The sequence below is a fragment of the Somniosus microcephalus genome, chromosome 19, assembly GCF_052327205.1.
Source record: "Somniosus microcephalus isolate GS21.2 chromosome 19, FLI_Smic_1.0, whole genome shotgun sequence".
NCBI lineage: Eukaryota > Metazoa > Chordata > Chondrichthyes > Squaliformes > Somniosidae > Somniosus > Somniosus microcephalus.
In genome coordinates, this window is record NC_141005.1 from 11,395,165 (window position 1) to 11,419,254 (window position 24,090).

Sequence of the window (24,090 nt, forward strand, 5' to 3'; positions counted from 1 at the left end):
GCCTCCATTCGCCATCTGATATGAGGTAAATTGATAAATCAAAGTGAAGAGGAGGATAAGCAGCACCGAAATCAGATTCCCGTTTGTTGTAAAGGGCATATTGTCGGGTGTCCCCTACTGATGAATAAACTGGGCAGGATGTTAGACCTTGCGCCAACTTCCTGTCTAAATATATTTTTTATCTTGCCAATGTTTGGCACAAACTGTCCCCTCAGAACTATTAGTTCAGAGTTGAATCTCACCCTCCAAGGACTGTCCAAGTAATTCCAAGACCATTTTTATTGATGTTCAAACTTGTGTACAGATTAGAATGGCGCAATGGGTAAGAATGCGGTGAAAGCTCTTTAACCAGAGTCATGACGTCTGCCTAACTTGTTTAGGATTTGGGCGTGGCATTTCCATAGTGTCTTGTTTATCTTGTTCTCCATTACTTTTATTTGACTTTGTGTTAAGAGTTGAATGCTTTTGAAAACCACTCCGGTTTTGTTCTTGATTTTAAAACCAAGCTGATTGCTCACCAAGAAGAGGCAATGGAGCTTTTTTGATGTCATTGCAGTTTTTAATATCCAAATCTGGTTGTAAAAATACACGTGTCCTGGTATTCAAAAGATCTGTGTTATACCAGTCCAACACCGCCTTCAGTGTGCCAGTGCAGCCCTCGGTCGCCTGAGGAAGAGAGTGTTTGAAGACCAGGACCTCAAACCCGGCACTAAGTTCATGGTCTACAGGGCAGCAGTGATACCTGCCCTGCTGTATGCCTCAGAGACATGGACCATGTACAGCAGGCACCTCAAAGCACTGGAGAGGTACCACCAACGCTGCCTCTGCAAGATCCTGCAAATCCATTGGCAGGATAGGCGCACCAACGTCAGTGTTCTTGCTCAGGCCAACATCCCCAGCATCGAAGCTCTGACCACGCTCAATCAGCTCCGATGGGCGGGTCACATTGTCCGCATGCCCGATACAAGACTCCCAAAACAAGCGCTCTACTTGGAGCTCTGGCACGGCAAGAGAGCCCCAGGTGGGCAGAGGAAACGCTTCAAGGACACCCTCAAAGCCTCCTTGAAAAAGTGCAACATCCCCACCGACACCTGGGAATCCCTGGCCCAAGACCGCACAAAGTGGAGGAGAAGTATTCGGGAAGGCGCCGAACACCTCGAGTCTCTTCGCCGGGAGCAAGCGGAAGCCAAGCAGCGCATACCCACCCACCCCTTCAACCACCGTCTGCCCCACCTGTGACAGAGACTGTAGGTCCCGCATTGGACTAATCAGCCACCTGCGAGCTCATTTTTAATGTGGAAGCAAGTCATCCTCACTTCCGAGGGACTGCCTGAGAAGAAGAAGACATGACTAAGTCAATGATTGATGGAGCTACAGACAAACTGTGCAATACCTGTTCATGAGAAGTTTAAAGGGTGATCTGCTCCAGGTGTTTATAATGTTAAAAGGATTCGATAGGGTAGATACAGAGAAACTATTTCCTTTGGGAGAATCAAGGATGAGGGGGCATAATCTTAAAACCAGAGCTAGGCCGTTCAAGAGGGAAATCGGGAAGCAATTTTTTACACAAAGGGTAGCAGAAATCTGGAATTCTCTCTCTCTTTCTTCCCCCCCCCCCCCCCCCCAAAAAAAGGCTGTGGATGCTGGGGGACAATTGGAGCTTTCAAGACAGTTCGCTAGAGTTTTGTTGGGTAAGGGTATCAAGGGATAGGGAGCTAAGGAGCTAATGGAGTTGAAATACAGATCAACCGTGATCTAATTGAAGGGTGAAACAGGCTCGAGGGGCTGAATGGCCCGACTGTTCCAATGCAACATTATCTTATGATGTGGCAAGACGAGGCCAGTGTTGACCATCGCCGATGTGGATCAGTTTTTGTGCCCATTTTGTCTAAGTTCAACCATCTTGATTTGAGCATAAAATGTTGAGACTATTGTATCGCATTTAACAAAGTTCTTACTGGAAATTCCCGGGTTTAAAAAAATAAAAAAAATAATTTTGGTTGCTCATGGGACGTTGCCAATTTAGAAGATTTTTTGAAGGGTAATAAGGACAGTTTCCAATACAACTTTTGTTACATGAATTCTTGAGGTGACCAGTTGCTGTAGCGTCAAGACAGAAGGGAATCCAAGACACACTGCAGAAAGTTGTCCAGCAGAAATATGCAGCAAATGCAAAGGTTACCATCGGTTTCCAACATACTGTTCAAACAATCGTAAATCAAGAGCACAATGTGATGACATTATCTTGTGCGGACGTAGTTTGCAAATGAGGATTTGCGCTCTGTGGTTTTACAAGTTTTTGGGTGGTTTGGTGGAGTGATCGTGTTCTCCTTGCCCCTCCACTCTGGGTTCACAATCTCAGCTCTCAGGCAGTGATGAGCACAGGCCAGATGACTAAATATAAGGGAAAAAGGAGAAATGAAAGAATGAATATGCAGAGAGTCTTTATTGGGCCACTATCGCGTGCCTCTTGGCAGCAGGCTTTTGGTAGCTGTCAGGAGCATGTTCCTTGTCCTCTTGGTTTTAGGGTGCAGCCTACTAGAGACTAAAATAGGAAGGAAGGAGGTGACATCTCCTCAAACAGTTCAAAAAAATCCTAAGTTTTTATCAGTCCAGTTTTCTGAGGTAGACCCATAGACTTCCAGGGTCCCAGCATCAAGTCCCAATACAGACTCCTGAACCTTGGGCCAAGGGAAGTTTTAGTAACCAATCTCCATAAACTTTTATTTTTATAAGTTGGATATAGCAAGTATCTTTAATTAATTTTCTTTTTACTTCCAAAGTTATAGATTAAACTTTTCTGCGGCACACTTCGTAGCTTTTTCGAAAAATTCAATTTCTATCGCGCACTTGAGTAGTAGGAGATGGCCTGCCAATCCAGACAGAAATTCCACTTGGTTGGTGTCCTGTGCAAGAAGTACAGACTACTCTTAATTCAAAGTCACTTCATTACTACTCTCTGATGATTCATTTGTTCCAGTAATAAATTCCCACTTTGCTGTATTATTTACATTACTCAATTCAAATGGTTGAATCATTACATTTTTCTTAGTGGGGAAAAAAGTGACTCTACTCTCTGGAGTAAACTGAAATGACTGCATTCACATCACTGCTGTGTAGCTCTATCTCGAGCTGAAATACATAGAATATACAGTACAGAAACAGGCCATTCAGCCCAACAGTCCATCTACGCTCCACTCGAGCCTCCTGCCATCCTTCCTCATCTAACTCCATCAGCATAACCCTCTATTCCATTCTCCCTCACATGCTTATCTAGCTTCTCCTTAAATGTATCTATACTATTCATTGCAACCACTCCCTGTGGGAGCTCCACACTCTCACCACTCTCTAGGTAAAGAATTCCAGATTTGATTTTTTAAAAATATTTGTTCCTGGGATGTGGGCATCGCTGGCCAGGCCAGCATTTATTGCCCATCCCTAATTGCCCTTGAGTTGGTGGTGAGCTGCCTTCTTGAACCGTTGCAGTCCGTGTGGTGAAGGTGCTCCCACAGTGCTGTTGGGGAGGGAGTTCCAGGATTTTGACCCAGTGACGATGAAGGAACAACGATATACTTCCAAGTCAGGATGGTGTGTAACTTGGAGGGGAACTTGCAGGTGATGGTGTTCCCATGCGTCTGCTGCCTTTGTCCTTCTAGGTGGTAGAGGTCACGGATTTGCTGTCGAAGAAGCCTTGGCGAGTTGCTGCAGTGCATCTTGTAGATGGTACACATTACAGCCACGGTGCGCCGGTGGTGGAGGGAGTGAATGTTTAAGGTGGTGGATGGGGTGCCAATCAAGTGGGCTGTTTTGTCCTGGATGGTGTTTAGCTTCTTGTGCTGTTGGAGCTGCACTCATCCAGGCAAGTGGAGAGTATTCCCTCACACTCCTTACTTGTACCTTTGTAGATGGTGGAAAGGCTTTGGGGAGTTGGGAGTTGAGACACTCGACGCAGAATACCCAGCCTCTGATCTGCACTTGTAGCCACAGTATTTATGTGGCTGGTCCAGTTAAGTTTCTGGTCAATGGTGATCCCCCAGGTGGTGGGGGATTCGGCGATGGTAATGCTGTTGAATGCCAAGGGGTGGTGGTTAGACTCTCTCTTGTTGGAGATAGTCACTGCCTGACACCTGACACTTGTCATCCAGGTCTTGCTGCATTCGGGCATGGACTGCGAATGGAACTGAACACTGCAAACATCCCCATTTCTGACTTTATGATGGAGGGAAGGTCATTGATGAAGCAGCTGAAGATTGGGCTTAGAACATTGCCCTGAGGAACTCCTGCAGCAATATTCTGGGGCTGAGATGAATGACCTCCAACAACCACAACCATCTTCCTTTGTGCTAGGTATGACTCCAGCCAGTGGAGAGTTTTCCCCCTGATTCCCATTGACTTCAATTTTACTAGGGCTCCTTGATTCCACACTCGGTCAAATGCTGCCTTGATGTCCAGGGCAGTCACTCTCACCTCGCCTCTGGAATTCAGCTCCTTTGTCCATGTCTGGAGCCGAGTGATCTTGGTGGAAACCAAACTAAGCATCGGTGAGCAGGTCATTGGTAAGTGCTGCTCGATAGCGCTGTCGACGACATCTTCCATCACTTTGCTGATGATTGAGAGTAGACTGATGGGGCAGAAATTGGCCAGATATGATTTGTCCTGCTTTTTGTGGACAGGACATATCTGGGCAGTTTTCCACATTGTCGTAGCTGTACTGGAGCAGCTTGGCTAGAGGCGCGGCTAGTTCTGGAGCACAAGTCTTCAGCTCGACAGCCAGGATGTTGTTAGGGCCCATATACTTTGCTGTATCTAGTTCGCTCAGCCGTTTCTTGGTATCATGTGGAGTAAATCGAATTGGCTGAAGATTGGCTTCTGTGATGGTGGGGACCTCAGGAGGAGGCCGATTATGGATCATCCACTCGGCACTTCTGGCTGAAGATGGTTGCAGACTATTCAGTCTTGGCTTTTGCACTCGAGTGCTGGGCTCCATCATCATTGAGGATGGGGATATTCTTGGAGCTGCCTCCTCCCGTTAGTTGTTTAATTGTCCACCACCATTCACGACTGGATGTGGCAGGACTGCAGAGCTTTGATCTGATCCGTTGATTGTGGTATCGCTTAGCTCTGTCTGTAGCATGCTGCTTCTGCTTTTTAGCATGCATGTAGTCCTATGTTGCAGTTTCCCCAGGTTGGCACTGCATTTTTAGGTACGCCTGGTGCTGCTCCTGGCATGCTCTTCTACACTCTTCATTGAACCAGGGTTGGTCCCCTGTTTGATGGTAATGGTAGAGTGAGGGATATGCCGGGCCATGAGTTTACAGATTGTGGTGGAATACAATTCTGCTGCTGATGGCCCACAGCGCCTCATGGATGCCCAGTTCTGAGCTGCTAGATCTGTTCTGAATCTATCCCATTTAGCACAGTGGCAGTGTCACACAACATGGTGGAGGGTGTCCTCAGTGTGAAGATGTGATTTTGTCTCTGCAAGGACTGTGCAGTGGTCACTGCTACCAATACTGTCATGGACAGATGCATCTGTGACAGGTAGATTGGTCAAGTAGGTTTTTCCCTCACCACCTGCCACAGTCCTAGTCTGGCAGCTATGTCCTTCAGGACTCGGCCAGCTCGGTCCCCCACCCAGAGTACATTCTGCACCCTTGCTACCCTTAGTGATTCTTCCAAGTGGTGTTCAACATGGCAGTGTATTGATTCATCAGCTGAGGGAGGGCGGTCGGTGGTAATCAGCAGGAGGTTTCCTTGCCCATGCTTGACCTGAAGCCATGAGACTTCATGGGGGTCCGGAGTCAATGTTGAGGACGGCAAGGTGGCATAGTGGTTAGCACTGTTGCCTCACAGCGCCAGGGACCTGGGTTCAAATCCGGCCTCGGGTGACTGTCTGTGTGGAGTTTGCACATTCTCCCCGTGTTTGCGTGGGTTTTCTCCGGGTGCTCCGGTTTCCTCCCACAATCCAAAGATGTGCGGGTTAGGTTGATTGGCTATGATAAATTGACCCTTCGTGTTAGGGGATTAAATACGTGGGGTTACGGGAATCAGGTGGGATGTGTCGGTGCAGACTCGATGGGCCGAAATGGCCTCTATCTGCACTGTGGGGTTTCTGTGATTCTGTGACTCCCAGGGCCACTCCCTCCTGACTGTATACCACTGTGCTGCCACCTCTGGTGGGTCTGTCCTGCTGGTGGGACAGGACATACCCAGGTATGGTGATGGAGGAATCTGGAACATTAGCTGAAAGGTATGATTCTGTGGAGTCACATAGGCCAGACCAGGTAAGGCCAGACCAGGTAAGGACATTAGTGAACCAGATGGGTTTTTACAACAATCTGATAGTTTCATGGTCACCATTACTGATACTGGCTTTTTGTTCCAGATTATTTAATTAACTGAATTTAAATTCCCCAGCTGCAGTGGGAAATGGGATTTGAACTCGCCTCTCCGGATCACTAGTCCAGGACTCCGGGTCACTAGTCCAGGACTCCGGGCCACTAGTCCAGGACTCCGGGCCACTAGTCCAGGACTCCGGGCCACTAGTCCAGGACTCCGGGCCACTAGTCCAGGACTCCGGGCCACTAGTCCAGGACTCCGGGCCACTAGTCCAGGACTCCGGGCCACTAGTCCAGGACTCCGGGCCACTAGTCCAGGACTCCGGGCCACTAGTCCAGGACTCCGGGCCACTAGTCCAGGACTCCGGGCCACTAGTCCAGGACTCCGGGCCACTAGTCCAGGACTCCGGGCCACTAGTCCAGGACTCCGGGCCACTAGTCCAGGACTCCGGGCCACTAGTCCAGGACTCCGGGCCACTAGTCCAGGACCCCGGGCCACTAGCCCAGGACCCCGGGCCACTAGCCCAGGACCCCGGGCCACTAGCCCAGGACCCCGGGCCACTAGCCCAGGACCCCGGGCCACTAGCCCAGGACCCCGGGCCACTAGCCCAGGACCCCGGGCCACTAGCCCAGGACCCCGGGCCACTAGCCCAGGACCCCGGGCCACTAGCCCAGGACCCCGGGCCACTAGCCCAGGGCCCCGGGCCACTAGCCCAGGGCCCCGGGCCACTAGCCCAGGGCCCCGGGCCACTAGCCCAGGGCCCCGGGCCACTAGCCCCGGGCCCCGGGCCACTAGCCCCGGGCCACTAGCCCCGGACCCCGGGCCACTAGCCCCGGAATCTAACCACTATGCTACTGTTCTTGGTGACTCCCTCAGTACTGCACTGGAGTGTCAGCCTAGATTTTTGTGCTCAAGTTTCTGGTGTGGGACTTGAAGCTACAACCTTCTGAGTCAGAGGCGAGAGTGCTGCCCACTGAGCCACGGCTGTCACATTGTTATTCAACGTGTGTAGGTGCTGATGACTGTTTAAGACTTTTAAACCATAAATATGTTGAAATCTTGACTGCGTTCTTCTGCCGTAGTTATGCATGTTCAGTATGTTTTGCGCCAGTATTTTCTCAGTTTCTAAAGCTTTCTTTGCCAATGTATTAATTGTACTTTCAAGCTGATATCAAACTTCATTTAGGTCAATATATTTAGATGTTACATTCAATACATATACATGTATAGCACCATAGCTGAATTTTGTTTGATATTTTTAGATTCTTGTTAGTGGAGTCGAGGGAGGAACGAGAAGCTACTCAGGTTAATTCAATTATTTTAAACCCACTTTAATCTGTATTGGACCCGCTTAGTACTGAGTACAGTGCTTATAATAAGAACAATTATTCCCTGCTTTACAAACGGAGCTTATGGTAGTGAAAGAAAGACTTGTATTTATATAGCACCTGTCATGACCTTGGGGCATCCCAAAGTGCTTTACAGCCATTAAAGTACTTTTTGAAATGTAGTCGCTGTTGTAATGCAGGGATTTTGACACCAGTCCCAATCGGTTCAGTGAAGAGGTTTAAAACAATACATTGTGCTATCTTCCACCTTTCAACAGCAGTGTGCTCTCCTTCCCTGTTTCACCAGCAGGACTACAATCTGGTTTCCTTGCATTTTATTTCCTTGCTATGTATTTTTATGCCGATATAATTCCTGATGTCTTTCAGCCTCGTACTGTAAGTACTGATTAATGTATTGTCTTTCCACAGTGCCTGTAATATCTGACTCTCGGGTCGTGTAGGAAAGGCCTCACTCCTCGACGCATTGGAATCTGCCAAATGCTACAGCTCCCAGTTGACCGATCATGGTGCTGCATTTCAGACTCTACGCAATCTCTTGAATTATCCTCGGAGCAGAACACATTTCCTTTTAATGGCACAAAGCAACCTTTGGCTTACCGTGAGCAGCCCTGTAAAGTGTCATTGCTTACTGCCAGGTTTGTAGAATGATGGAAGCCCCGTCCCATACACAGGATGTCTTGGTGGCTAATTCAACGTACAGCATAGCCACTGGGAGCAAAGAAGAGCTTCCCGACGATGCGACTATGTCTGGGTCATCTGGCACAGGAGTCGATATAAACGGTGCGCAACCCTTACCAACGTGTAATTTCGTTAAATTCTTTCCAGAAATGTACTTCCCATGGCAGCTTGACATGGGCTGTTTTGTTTGAATTGTATTTATTTACTAAAATATTTATAATTTTAAGTTTACAAATGTAAAGATGCATCTAATGAGAGGAGCTGTTAATCGGAGGTGCCAGTGCCAGCATTTGTTATTCTGTGTAGGTGAAGTTGCTGTTTGTTGTAAAGTACGCGTGTATATAAATTCAGTATGTGCTTCTTCCATTGTGCTTGTTTCGTTTCTGGAAAAGTACAACCATTGTTAAATCATTGTGTAGTTTTGAGTTGTAGTTCTAAGGGGAGGATCTCAATTTCAGTACTCTCAAATTCAGATTGTAAAGAGTCATGCTTTTTATTTATTATTATATTGTGACTTCTTTACACAGGGAGTGCTGCTGATGAACTGAGTCGAACAATGTGATTAAATGAAATTAACTGGCAGAAATACAGTCAATAACCCAGGGCTGCAGATGTCACTGCTAGTTTATATATTAATATACAGGTGATCGTGATGTTATGAGAACTCCCTGTTTGAAGTAAATATTGAAGGGGAACATCCATGCATCATCTGAGCATAGGCAGTGACCCAGTGATATCTTCTCTTCCTTTCCCTTCACCTCAAGTCCCTCAAAGATCCTTGGCTTCCCATCCTCCTCCCCTTCCTCATCCACATGCTGCCCCTCAGTGACATTATCCACAGGCACAGAGTCAGCTTTGGGTGCACGCTAGTGACATTGAGCTCTACTGCTCTACCACTTCTTTAGACTCCTGCACTACCTCTGCTGTCAGACTGTTTGTCCAACATCCTATTGTGAATGAGTCATAAATTCCTCCAGTTAAACATCGGGAAGACCAAAGCCGTAATCTTCAGCACCCCTGCCACAAACTCCGCTCCCTCGCTGTGTCTCCAACCACCATCTTAGGCTAAACTGTTTATAATCTTCGTATCCTGCTCAACCATGAGCTGAGTTTCGGATCCTGTATCCTTTCCATCGCAAAGACCACTTCCACCTCTTCAACATGATTCACCTTTGCCCCAACCTCGGCCTTTGTACATGCCGTTGTCACCTCTGGACTCGACCGCTCCACTGCTGTTCTTGCTGGTCTTCCAGATGATATGTTAAACTGCAGCCCCGTCTGCCCCCTCGGGAGGACATAAAATATCCCAAGGCACTATATCGAAGAAGAGCGGGGGAGTTATTCCCGGTGTCCTGGCCAATAATTATCCCTCAATCAACATGACTAAAACAGATTATTTGGTCATTAATACATTGCTGTTTTTGGGAGCTTGCTGTGTGCAAATTGGCTGCCGTATTTCCTACATTACAACAGTGACTACACTTCAAAAGTACTTCATTGGCTGGAAAGTGCTTTGGTGTGAAAGGCGCTATAGAAATGCAAGTTCTTTTTCTCTTGCATCCTTCACTCTCCATTCTCCAACTTGTCCAAATCTCCATTTGGATGTATCCTGTCCTGCTTTCCCCCCCCCCCCCCCCGTCCTAAAGTGGCTCCCTGTTCCCCAATGCACTGAATTTAACATCCTTTTCCCTAAAAACCCTCCATGGCCTCACTCCTTCTGATCTCGACAATTTTCTCTCTGGCCTTCTGTGCATCTCCCCTTCATTTGGCCCATCAACTCTGTGGAGTTTCCTGTTTAAACCTTTTTGCCTCGCCGCCTCTTTTTTTTTAATAAATAAATAAATCTCCTTAAAAACCATTTCTCCGTGGCTCCATGTCCATTTTCCTTGTGGCTTTCTGTGATGATGCCATGAGACATTTGTTACATTCAAGATGTTATATAAATGCACGTTGTTGTAAGGGTAATGCAGTTCATTGGTTTTTTTAAGGGTATGTTACCCTCTGATTTATATCTCCATTCTGGTCAGAATGGGTCGTGCTTCTGCTGTGGCAGGGTAGCGGCTTCCTAAATGTCAGAGAACCAGTGTTACTCGCGAGCTAACTGCTGGGAGTCTCAAGAATGGCCTGGAGACAATATTCCCTTCCACTTCAATAAACTCCAACATGCTATGCCACTATTTGAGACTTTGGGGGGAAATTCAGTATCGCCCCGTTTGGGGCGCCATTATCGGCCGTGCGCAAAGTTTAGCGCCTGCCGCTAATTATCGCCTCCGACTGCAAACTTGGCTTTTATCGCCTCTGGAGGTGATTGGAGCGCTAAATCAGGCGCTTCACACCTGTCTTAAGGCGCAAAGGCCGAGGAGCGAGGCGCTACCTCAGAGCGCTGGCGAAGCAAGGAAGGGCAAATCAAAATGAACCTGCAAAGTGCTGCTCAGTACTCAAAACTCCTTCACACAGCGTTGAATCTCTCCAGAAGTCTCTCTCTCTCTCTCTCTCTCTCTCTCTCTCTCTCTCTCTCTCTCTCTCTCAGAATGTGTGGTGCAAAAATGTCACTGACAAAACAAGGCAGGAAGCGGTTGCCTTTAAATAGCGCTCCCCCAGTCCCTTTCTGACAGCACAACGCTCCCCTCAACCTGTCGTTGCTGGCGGTAAGGCAGGGGGCGCCACGCAATGTCCGGGTCGTTGCGCACTCGACTGACGTCACAATCTGCCGGCGTAGGAGATCGTGGCGGTAGTGTTTAGTGCTGCCGCAAAATGTCGAGTTAATTTCGCGAGCGGCGCAAACATCTCCGCGCCTGGGCGCTAGTTGCTTTGCGCCCTCTTAAGGTGCTAACGGGAGGCGCAAACAACGGAATTTTTCCCCTCTGACTTTTAAAGGTTGTTTGATGGTGGCGTTCCCTCCTTTTAACTTTTCTTTATTTATTAGCAATAAGTTTTCGGTAAAATCGCTGCATTAGCCCAATCCTTCAGAGCTTCATGGGGTGGGGGGGGGGCGGAATTAAAATTCAAGATTGATTTTAAAATATACTGAAAATCTGTGCAGGGTAAAGGATCTTGGTTGATGGACAGTATAGTCGAGTACATTTGAACTTGCAGTACCTGCGTTTTTTTTTAAGCCTTCCCAGAATGAACGTGGTTGAAAGTAAAAGCCATTCCCAGCGATGACTGCGATACAAGTACGCCCATGGAATTCTGGAGCACCTAGAGGCCAGTTTCTGCGGCAGGTCCAATCGAATTTTGTGGCATTTGATGGCCCAACCCTAGGTGGATCTGTACACAGAATTTACACGCCTGGCGGGGTGGCGGGACGGGGTCGCGAGTCTATCCGCGGAGAAATGGCAGCAGTGCACTGATATCTAAAGAGGAATAAGGGACTTTTTTTTTTAATGGGGTAACCATGTGAAAAAAAATAGGACAAATAAAAATAAGGACAAAAAAGTACAGTAACCGTCACAGCATCAGCACTATTTCAGAAAACACCAAAGAATTTTGAAGAAATGGGCAAAACATTTGCAACCTCCAAAATCTCCTCTGCACTTGCTCCTTGCAGATTGTCAGAAAGCTAATATATGACATGATGATTGAAATGACCTAGTTTGAAAAGTGTGAAGCGAAAGATTGCAGATAAGAAATGCCTTTACATACAGCTTTATGCAAATTGTGATGGGTAATCGGACCTGCAAATCTTGTACCTCAAACCATACTCGAGTGATGCAAAGCTTACATTGCTGTCTCTTTGCGTTCACCTCCCACTCGCGGCGTTGCAGACTGCACTGGTGAAATTGTGGCCGCTCTCGGAGCCAGTCACAGCCACAGCAGATGCCGTTTCCCCGCCCTAGCACCTGGAATGCAAAACATTCTGTGGTGTTTTCCATGGCTGTGGAATCACAGAGCACGGGGTGGGGATGGTGCTGATTATATAATCTATAATCTGCTGAGTTTTTATTTTGGTGTGGTTCAGTCATCTGCATGGGTTTGACCAGAACTAAAGGGTGCTGTCAGATTGATGATTCATCGTCCTAACTGTTAACTGCCCTAAAGGTGAACAAATGCAGCTACCTTTATGTATAAATGATGCCCCACTCCAGAGACTTGAGCACAGTATCGAGGCTGACACTCCGGTGCAGTGCTGAGGAAGTGCTGCACTGTCGGAGATGCCGACTTTTGGATGAGATGTTAAACCAAGGTCCTGTCTTCCCCCTCGGGTAGACGTAAAAGATCCCGTGGCACTATTTTAAAGAAGAACGGGGGAATTCCCCCTGGTGTTCTGGCCAATATTTATCCCTCAACCAACATCATTTTTAAATTTTTTAAAAATCCCCGATTATTTGGTCATTGTTGTTTGTGGGAGCTTGCTGTGTGCAAGTTGGCTGCCGTGTTTCCTACATTGCAACAGTGACTACACTTCGGAAGTGCTTCATTGGCTGTAATGCGCTTTGGGACATCCTTGAGGTCGTGAAAGGTGCTATAGAAATGCAAGTCTTTTTTATTCATTCATGGGATGTGGGCGCCGCTGGCAAGGCCAGCATTTATTGCCCATCCCTAGTTGCTACTTTAAATGACTTACAGATTTTCTCTGAAATTAGTGCATGAAAATGATTCAACGGGGAAGTTTTTTTTTTTTTTTAATTTGTTCAGTAGATGTAGGTGACACTGGCATGGCTGCGTTAATTGCCCATCCCTCGTTGCTCAGAAGGTGGTGGTGATGGGCTGGCTTGAACTGTCGCAGTCCATGCGGTAAATCCTTGGCCATGATTGATTACAGCTTCCTAGGTTGCTTCAAATGGTGTTCTGGGTCAACCATAATTTGTGTTACTGGACTCACGTAGTGGGGTGGCAGGCTCCCTTCCCTGAAGGACGTTAGTGAGCCATTTGGGTTTTTATAACAATCTGGAAGCTTTCACGGTTATTTCGCTGGTGCCAGGCCAAGAATTACCAGATTTTTGAATTCGGTTTTACAACTTACCCTGTTGGGTTTTGACCTCCTAACCTCTGGGTTGCTGGACCATTGCCATAAGCACTAGACCACCAAAGCAAGAAACCAGAAAAACATTTCCTTTGTGACATATGTAACTTGTAAGTAATGGGGATTATCCACGGAGTAAAATTGCAAAGTTTGCCGTTAAAAATATAGATAGATGTAGATATACTCCAAAAAGCCTTTTTTTTTACAAAACCGGGTAAACTTAGTATCTGTAAAGATTGGTAAAGGAGGGAAACCGCTTGTAGGTGGAAAAAAATCCATATATCTTTCAGATAAGCATATTATGGAAAGTAAATCTAGTGTGGGGCCCCGACTCTGGATCAATTATACAAATTTAGTGTTGGTGTGAAGCAAAACTGCTTTGTACTAATGCAACAGTTGGAGCTTTATCCTCAGTCCCCAGTATTGTCGTAAAGTAACTTGTGCTCTTGGTGGATCGCATGAAAAATGTGAGCAGCCCACTGTAATACAGCACCAGGTTTTGCTGATGCTTTGTGCCATAGGTGTCTGTAATTTCCCGTTATTCTTCCCCCGCATCTCATTATTTTTGACACATTAAGTTGTCTTTCCCTGGCAATCACTGCATTGTTTCTGTTGCTTAGAATGGCTGTTTTAGATATCAAAGTAAAATATGCAAGATTGGTTCAGATATAAACGTAATTTTTTTTCATCTTGAGAAATTCCAGGTAACAGGGTAAAATTCTGAAATAACTGTAAACCTGACAAAGTATTCCTTTAACAATCATTGTGCGTTAAAGTTGTTGTGTAGATGTACAAAATTGATCTACTGGCCAATTTCATTCTCCTTGGAAACACTAATTTATTTTTTACTAGTCATTGCTTTGTATGTGTCTCGGTTTTAGTTTAGTGTCTGTGTGTGGGGGGTTGTCTGTGTGGGGGTGATCAATATTAACTGCATTATTCATTAAGTGCCGAAGTCATTGGCTGGAAGTTGCCCTGTTACTGTACCTAGAATGTTTGGATGGGGAGAAGGAAGAGCGAGAAAATGAGGGCGTGTGTTTTGGCATGAGTAATGAACAGTTCTGTTCACCTTGCGTTCTGTGACAACTGCATGTACAGTGTGAGGCCGCGTCAAATTGGCTTCATTATGATCAAGTACTAGTCCCGCTCGCTTTAATGTACCATTGTTAATGGGTGTACTTAATGTGCTGGATGGTTTCTGCTTGTCTGAGCAGAAAATGTACAAGGAAAAATTGTAGCAAGGAGTGTCCAGAAGTTTAAGAAACTAAAATTGTGGTTGACAGGAAAAAGTGGACTGATTTTCCTAGTGGCATTTTTCTTGTCCACAATAAATCAATAGATTGCAGACTGAAGAGGGACAGAATTTTCTAGTGGTATAAGATTGGATGCGCAGTCAGAGGATTGAGTTCTGGTCTCCCTTTGGTCAGTTTAACTCCCTCGTTGTGAGTGGGGGTACTTTAGTGTAATGTTACTGGACCAGTAATCCGGAGAACGCGAGTTCAAATCCCACCATGACGGTTTGAGAATTTGAATTCAGTGTAAATAAACAAATAAATCTGGAAATAAAAAGCTGGGGTCAGTAAAAGTGACCATGAAGCGCTTGGATTGTTGTAAATGCCAACTGGTTCACTAATGTCCTTTTAGAGAAGGAAACCTGCCGTCCTTACCCGGTCTGGGCCTATATGTGATTCTAGTCTAGTGCAGGAGACCCCTGTGACCATTCCCCCCTCAAACAAGTATACCGCTTTGGATACTGTTGAGGGGGATGACTCACCAGGGGAAGGCAGCAGCAGCTAACTTCCTGGCACTGGGGGTGCTCCTGCTGCCCAGGAAGGGGGGAAAAAGAGTGGGAGAGCAATAGTGGTAGGGGATTCTATAGTAAGGGGAACAGATAGGCGTTTCTGTGGCCGTAGACGTGAATCCAGGATGGTTTGTTGCCTCCCTGGTGCCAGGGTCAAGGATATCACTGAGCGGCTGCAGGGCATTCTGGAGGGGGAGGGTGAACAGCCAGAGGTCGTGGTCCACATTGGTACCAACGACATAGGTAAAAAGAGGGATGAGGTCCTGCAGCAAGAATTTAGGGAGCTAGGTGAAGGATTAAAGAGCAGGGCCTCAAAGGTTGTAATCTCTGGATTACTCCCGGTGCCACGTGCTAGTGAGTATAGGAATAGGAAGATAGAACAGATGAATGCGTGGCTAAAGGGATGGTGCAGGAGGGAGGGCTTTAGTTTCCTGGATCACTGGGTCTGCTTCTGGGAAAGGTGGGACTTGTACAAGTCGGACGGTTTACACCTGAACCAGAGGGGAACCAATATCCTTGCGGGGAGGTTTGCTAGCACTGCTGGGGGGGGTTTAAACTAACTTGGCAGGGGGATGGGGTACAGAGTGGAGCTATAGTAGGGGGTGATTTACAGCCAAATATTGTTGCCATCACGGAGACATGGTTGAAACATAGAAACATAGAAACATAGAGATAGGAACAGGAGTAGGCCATTCGGCCCTTCGAGCCTGCTCCGCCATTCAATGAGATCATGGCTGATCTTCGTCTGAGATCATAGCTGATCTTACCAGTTCAGTACCCCGTCCCCGCCTTTTCTCCGTAACCCTTAATCCCCTTAGCCTTCAGAAATATATCCAATTCTCTCTTGAAAATATTTATTGAATTAGCCTTCACAGCCCTCTGTGGCAGGGAATTCCACAGGCTCACCACTCTTTGAGTGAAGAAATTCTTCCTCATCTCTGTTTTAAATGATTTGCCCGCTATTTTTAGACTGTGGCCCCTGGTTCTGTGCTCCCCGGCCATTGGAAACATTCTCTCTGAATTCAGCCTGTCCAGGCCTGCCATAATTTTATATGTTTCGATGAGATCCCCTCTCAATCTTCTAAACTCCAGTGAGTACAAGCCCAAACTATTCAATCTCTCCTCGTAGGTCATTCCCGCCATTCCAGGTATCAGCCTGGTGAATCGCCGCTGCACTCTTTCCATGGCAAGAACATCCTTCCGCAGATGGGGCGACCAAAACTGTACACAATACTCCAGATGCGGTCTCACCAGCACCTTGTACAGCTGTAGTAAGGTATCCCTATTCCTATACTCGAACCCCCTTGATATGAAGGCCAACATACCATTTGCCTTCTTAATCGCCTGTTGCACCTGCATGCTCTCCTTCAGTGACTGGTGCACAAGAACACCCAGGTCCCTCTGCACTTCCCCATCTCCCAATCTATTGCCATTTAGATAATAATCCACCCTCCTGTTTTTACCCCCAAAGTGGATAACCTCGCATTTATCCACATTATAGTGCATCTGCCACGTATCCGCCCATTCCCCCAACCTGTCCAAATCGCACTGTAGCCTCCTGACATCCTCATCAGAGCCCACCCCTCCTCCTAGTTTAGTGTCGTCAGCGAATTTGGAAATATTGCATCCAATTCCCTGATCCAGATCATTTATATATATTGTGAACAGCTGGGGTCCCAGGACAGATCCTTGCGGCACCCCGCTGGTCACTGCCTGCCACTCCGAAAACGAGCCGTTTATTCCAACTCTCTGTTTTCTATCCGCCAGCCAGTTCTCTATCCACGTTAATACTTTGCCCCCAATCCCATGACCCATGAGGGAGGGTCAGGACTGGCAGCTCAATATTCCGGGGTATAGAATCTTCAGGCGAGACAGAGGGGGGTGTAAAAGGGGAGGGGGTGTTGCAATATTAATTAAGGAGTCAATTACTGCTGTAAGGAGGGATGATATATTAGCGGGTTCCTCAAATGAGGCCATATGGGTAGAACTTAAAAACAAAAAGGGGGCAAGCACTTTGCTGGGAGTGTACTATAGGCCCCCAAACAGTCAGGGGGAGATAGAGGAACAGATATGTAGGCAAATCTCAGAGAAGTGTGAAAATAATAGGGTAATAATAGTGGGGGATTTCAACTTCCCCAATATAAATTGGGATAGTCAGAGTGTGAAAGGCTTAGAGGGTGCCGAATTCTTAAAGTGCATCCAGGAGAGCTTTTTGAGCCAACATGTAGAAAGTCCTACAAGAGAGGGGGCGGTACTGGACCTAATTCTGGGGAATGTAGCCGGGCAAGTGGTGGAAGTATCAGTAGGAGACCATTTTGGCGACAGTGACCATAATTCGGTGAAATTTAAGGTGGTCATGGTAAAAGACAAAGACGGCCCGGAAATAAGGGTTCTAAATTGGGGGAAGGCCGATTTTAATATGATAAGGCAGGATCTGGCCAAAGTGGACTGGGAGCAGCTACTTATAGGAAAATCCACATCAAAACAGTGGGAGACTTTCAGAAGGGAAATAGAGAGAGAACAGCGCCAACATGTTCCTGTAAAGGTCAAGGGTGGGACCAACAAGCAAAGGGAACCTTTGATGACAAGGGAGATACAAAAATGCATTAGAAATAAAAGGGGGGCTTTTGGCAGTTACAAAAGACTAAAGACGGAAGAAGCCCTAGAGGAGTATAAAAAGTGCAGGGGCATACTTAAAAAAGAAATTAGGAGGGCGAGGAGGGGCCATGAAATAACACTGGCGAGCAAAATAAAGGAAAATCCTAAGATGTTTTATAAGTATATTAAGGGCAAGAGGATAACCAGGGAAAGGGTAGGGCCCATTAGGGACCAAAGTGGCAATCTGTGTGTAGAACCAGATGATGTAGGCGGGGTTTTAAATGAATTTTTTGCATCTGTGTTCACTATGGAGAAAGACGATGCAGACATAGAAATTGGGCAAGGGGATTGTGACATACTTGAACATATTAGCATCGAGAGGGAGGAGGTGCTAGTGGTTTTAGCAGGCCAAAAAGTGGATAAATCCCCAGGCCCGGACGAGATGTATCTCAGGCTGCTGTGGGAGGCAAAGGAGGAGATTGCAGGGGCTCTGACACAAATTTTCAGAACCTCTCTGGCCACAGGGGATGTACCAGAGGACTGGAGAACAGCTAATGTAGTACCATTATACAAGAAGGGTAGCAGGGATAAACCAGGGAATTACAGGCCAGTGAGCCTAACATCTGTGGTAGGGAAATTATTGGAAAAAATTCTGAGGGACAAAATTAGTCTCCACTTGGAGAGGCAAGGATTAATCGGGGATAGTCAGCATGGCTTTGTCAAGGGTAAATCATGTCTGACAAATCTGATTGAATTTTTCGAGGGGGTGACTAGGGAGGTGGATGAGGGAAATGCTGTGGATGTGGTTTACATGGACTTCAGTAAAGCTTTTGACAAAGTCCCGCATAGGAGACTGGTCAAGAAGGTAAGAGCCCATGGGATCCAGGGTGCCTTGGCGCGTTGGATCCTAAACTGGCTGAGTGGCAGGAGGCAGAGGGTGATGGTCGAAGGTTGCTTTTGTGACTGGAAGCCTGTGTCCAGTGGGGTACCTCAGGGATCGGTGCTGGGTCCCTTGTTGTTTGTGATCTACATAAATGATTTGGATGAGAATGTAAAAGGGATGATCAGTAAGTTTGCAGATGACACGAAAATTGGTGGGGTGGTAAATTGCAAGGAGGAAAGCCTCAGGCTACAGGACGATATAGACGGGTTGGTCAGATGGGCGGAAAAGTGGCAAATGGAATTTAACCCTGAAAAGTGCGAGGTGATGCATTTTGGACGGACAAATAAGGCAAGGGAATACACAATGAGTGGTAGGACCCTAGGAAGTACAGAGGGTCAGAGGGACCTCGGTGTACATGTACATAGATCTCTGAAGGCAGCGGAACAAGTAGATAAGGTGGTTAAAAAGGCATATGGGATACTTGCCTTCATTAGCCGAGGCATAGAATATAAGAGCAGGGAGGTTATGATGGAGCTGTACAAAACGCTGGTGAGGCCACAGCTGGAGTACTGTGTGCAGTTCTGGTCGCCTCACTATAGGAAGGATGTGATTGCTTTGGAGAGGGTGCAGAGAAGATTCACCAGGATGTTACCTGGGATGGAGCGCCTCAGCTATGAAGAAAGACTAAACAGGCTGGGGTTGTTTTCCTTGGAGCAAAGAAGGCTGAGGGGGGACCTGATTGAGGTGTACAAAATGATGAGGGGCATAGATAGGGTAGACAAAGAGGAACTTTTCCCCTTAGTAGGGGGGTCAATAACAAGGGGGCATAGATTCAGGGTAAGGGGCAGGAGATTTAGAGGGGATTTGAGGAGGAACTTTTTCACCCAGAGGGTGGTTGGAATGTGGAACTCAATGCCTAAAAGGGTGGTAGAGGCAGGAACCCTCACAACATTCAAGAAGCATTTGGATGAGCACTTGAAATGCCATTGCATACAAGGCTATGGACCAAATGCTGGAAAATGGGATTAGACTGGACAGGGATGGATGGGCGGCGCAGACACGATGGGCCGAAGGGCCTCTTTCTGTGCTGTAAAACTCTATGACTCTAGTCGCACTCCAACGTGGCTCACTCTTAACTGCCCTCTGAAGTGGCCTAGAAGACACTCGGTTGTATCAAACCAGTACAAAGATTGCAATGGTTCAAGAGGATGGCACACCACCACTGCCTCAGGGTAACTAAAGATGTGCAGTAAATGTTGGCCTTGCCCATGATACTCAAATCCCGAGATGAACCAAAATCAAATTGGAGCTTAGGTCGACTGTACAGCTGACACGTGGTGAGTGGGCATTTTAGGAGAAGGAAGAGTTGGAAGAGCGAGAAATCTAGTAAGACTAGTCTAATCTTGCAGAATGGGTCGTGCTTCTGCTGAAAGGAAGTTGAATAGAAGAGAGAATTCTCGGGGACAAAATGTAGAACTACCCTAAAAATAGATGTATGTTGGAAAACCTCCAACTTGTGGCACCAAGCTATGTTTTTATGCTCTGAAACTTTCCTTCCAGTGTGCGCCAGATGAGCATTTCAAAATAAAAGAGTTTATTCCAAGACTGCCCTCCTTTTTAAGGTTATATTTGTAATGAGTAAAAGTAGTTTTTGGTTTTCAATCCTTGTTGAAACAAAATAAATCTGAATTTAGGCCGATGGGTTCAATGAGCTGAAAGAAAATTTGTGTTCCACTTATTTCAGTTGTCGTCATTTCCTTCCTGTTTTCTCAGTTTTCTCCCTCATTGCATTGCTCAATCTAGAATGCCAAAGTGATGGAATGCTTAAAAAAATGCCATAAGCTTGTTAACGGTTAGAAGACTGATGAGAAAAATAAGATTAGGACTTTGCTTTTCAGCTAGTGTCAAGAGTAAGTGGTAGAATAGGGTGGTATTGGTTGCTAACTGTGCTTCATTTTTCATAGGTGCCTATGTGAACAGTACTGATAAAGTGCCAAACAGTGGAACAGCTATGGACGCCAGCAGTGTCTCAGGCAAACATGAGGGCCACATCCAGCAGCAGTGTGCTTCCAGTGTTAAAGGTGCTGGCGGTGAAGGAGACGGTTGTCAGAATGGATCCAAGTCCCTTTACAGGTCCACTGGGCCTTCTGGCATTCCCCAGGCTGTCTCGAACTCACCAGAAAGTCAGCCACCAAAGTGCAGATCAGATGAGAGCAAAAAGCCTTCCCCAGGTGTGGATGGTTTCCATGGCAACTTAAAGACGTCTCAGGAAGCTAACTCTGAGATACTTGTTCTAAAAAGTGAAGCTTTGCAGTCGCTCATTCTAAGTCTTCCTATGCAAGAAACCGATTTGTGTAAGCATTTATTTACAGCGGTGGCTCTTCCACCCTCCTTCCTCTTTTTGAATTTTCCTCTTTGCCAAAATTGGCTTGCTTTTTAAGCTTTAACGATCCAGCTGGCAACTCCATGTGCTGTCTTTTTCTGTGCATGTGCTACCATAGAGAATGTCTTTTTAAGAAAAAATTGGGAGATGAAAAGCTGTTCTATTCCAGTGGCCAAAAAATGAAGTTTAGTGATATCTGCAAGAATAAAGGCCCCATCCTTTTTGGATCTGAACTTGCTGGTTGGTAGCACAGTGGATAAGTTAGGAGTGGTGTAGTTTACATTTTAAACTGGAACGTCCCTTATCTGCATCATGTCGCCAGGTACTCTTCTGTTTCAGTACAAATAATTTGTCCAGGTCAATCTCCATTCATGATTTTGCAGACTGTTACCGTGTCTCCTCTTTCCCCTCGCTCCCCCCCCCCCCCAAAAAAACTTATTTCCCCACTGCCTGCCCCACTAAGAGCAGGTTTGGAAGCGGAATGCAGAGGAGGCTGGAATTGGTGACCCACAGAGCACAGACTGGGACGTAGGGCTGGAGGAGGTTGCAGAGGTAGGGCGGCATGAAGCCATCGAGGGATTTGCAAGTGAGGACCCTGATTTTTTAATTTAAATCTGTTGTGCGACAGGGAGCTAATGGAGGCTAGTGAAGTAAGGGTCAAGTGGAGTTGAATGCAGACATGTAGGCGGCAGGATTTTTAGACAGGTTGGAGTTTGTGTTTGTTTGTTGTGACGGCTGCTATGATGCAGTCTGATGCCACTTTCAACTTTTGCTCTACAGTCGTGCGTGTCTTTTTGCTGGTACAGTACATGTTAATTGTGCTCCCTTAACTGTGTAATGACATGCACCAAAATATAAATTATCTCACATTTTCCAGAGTTGTTTTTTGCCCAGCTGCCCAGTTGCTGTACACCCATTTTGGGCACTGATCCCCCTCCTGTATCTCTTCACTCTGCAGATTTTTTAAGTAACCAGAGTTAATGAAGGGAGGTGAGCAATCAGAACTGCAGTTTAATGAAACCGGCATTAACCTAGCTTAAAAAATAAATCCGAGGGCGAATAGACTGGGAAATCCGCTCTCCTCTTTGTTTGCTGTGTAACTTACCCGCATTCTTAAACATGGTGACAACGTAGCATACCAAATTAGTCATGGCATTGCAGATTTGGGGGTGTTCACCCATACAGATTCTTGTTACTTCTTCAAAACTTGTATATTTATAGAAAATTGTGTTTACCTCCACCCCCCCCCCCCCCCTGTTGTCATTCAGCCTCCTGTAAGCTTTTCCAGTTCGTGCACGCTGACACCTAATGTTTCGTCATGGTATTGGGGAAGAGAATAGGCTTCAAGAGCAGCCTCAGCCTGCAGAAGTCACTTTCTTTACCTTTTTAGATTATGGGACGGTGTCGATGGGAGCGATGCAAACGTTCCTACCCCGCCATCCATATTCAGTTGAAGGAAATAGAGGGGTGAGGGATGGAGCAGAGAATTCCAACAGAAACCTGTATGTGGTTTGTTTTAGTTTTTTGAATGTAAGTGGGCAATAGGCACAAATTTCCCCCCCCCCCCCCCACACATTGTCTACCATTTTATGCTGCTGCTCTTAAAACCTGCTGCCTTTATCAGTTCTTCTGCACTGCGCTCCAGCTTTATGTTTCTTGTTTGTGTATCAATGCAAATGTGAGTTCAATGTTGGTATTAATGAAAATGCTTTGTATCCAGATTTGATGTATTGATATTTCCTGTATATGGTAATTGAGAGATTCAGAATCCTTTGGATTTTGCCTTCACTATCAATTCCTGCTTGCTGGAATTGTGGATAAAGATTGAATTTATTTCCTATACTAAGTTCAGCATGCATTGGTGAGCATAGGATGTGTATAGTGCAGTGGGTTACCCGTTTAATGTACCAGTCAGAAAAAATTCCCAGTTTTCTCCCCTCCTGTCAAACCCATTAGCCTGGATCTTCAGCTTAGCCATTGAGTTGGCGGATGTGTGCGACGGTGGCATTTGTCCACACCACAAGGAGGTGCCCCAATCGCAGCCAGTTGTTCAGCCTAACATAATGTTGGGAGATTGACTGTGCAGGGCTTTGAGGATTAGCAGGGGGGGGGGGGGTGGTAGCGTGGCTGGGCAGCCACTGTGCTGCTGGTTTGTAAAGAAAAATTATAACTTGGCACTTAAGCCTATGCGATTGATTGATTGGACTTTTTAGCCTATTACAATTTTAACAGACCCTGCAGCCGATAGCATCACTGAACACCAAAGATAAACAGGTGACATGCCATTGGCGTAACATTTTAATTTGCTCACCTATATATGTGCAGAGGTGCTGTATGTATCCCATCACTTCCAGTAGGCCAGTTCCTGCTGCATTACACGTTTTGCTGGAGTGACCCTGGCTCCCCATTTACTTTTACTGGGATCTGGTTGTACAGGTGACTGCTTGCCCAGGTAGCCTATCTTGCTCTGCGAGCGTAGTCAGCTAAATTTCCATGAGCTGAATCCACCTTCTCCTCACTTGATGTCCACACGTGTCGATGGATAATAATCCAGGATCGGAGCCCTGACTGATTTGCTTTTAATTGCTCTCTCCTCCTCCTCTTTCTCCTCCCCGCCCCCCCCCCCCCAATCTCTGTGGTGTAGAGGCCAATTATAACTTCCTATCTCTTGCCCTGCGATGATGAGCAAAATCAGCACACTCTGAGAATTGATCCGAGGATATTCTGATCCCTGTGGCTTAGTCCTACATTTCCTTTACCTACTAGTCCATCCAGGGAGCCACCTTCTCCTTACTGGAATCTCAATTCACTTTTTATTGCTTTGTTAACTTTTACTTTGTGATGTTGCCATACCACCTACAGCGGAAAGAGTGAGTAATGTGCCACCCATGCTGTTACCAGGCAGCTTTCCACAGTGGCCTGGCCGTAGGGTACAGAAGTGGCGATAGTTGTGGTACTAAACTAGTAACCTAGAGGTTGTAAGTGCAAATTTCACCATGGCAAGTAATAGAATCATAGAAGTTTACAGCACAGAAGGAGGCCATTCGGCCCATCGTGTCTGTGCCGGTCGAAAAAGAGCTATCCAGCCTAATC

At 46.5% G+C, this 24,090-nt stretch overlaps 1 protein-coding gene across 2 annotated transcripts in view; it reads left to right on the forward strand.

The window, feature by feature from the left end:
• Positions 1–24,090, forward strand: part of golga3 (golgin A3) — a 93,066-nt gene that overhangs the window by 11,135 nt on the left and 57,841 nt on the right. The window contains exons 2-3 of one of the 2 annotated variants that reach the window (XM_086011951.1): positions 8,097–8,468; positions 20,579–20,968. In XM_086011951.1, coding sequence (XP_085868077.1) covers positions 8,333–8,468; positions 20,579–20,968 — 526 coding nt within the window. In that variant the 5' untranslated portion in view covers positions 8,097–8,332. The remainder of the gene's footprint in view (positions 1–8,096; positions 8,469–20,578; positions 20,969–24,090) is intronic. The other variant, XM_086011952.1, reaches the window with a different exon arrangement.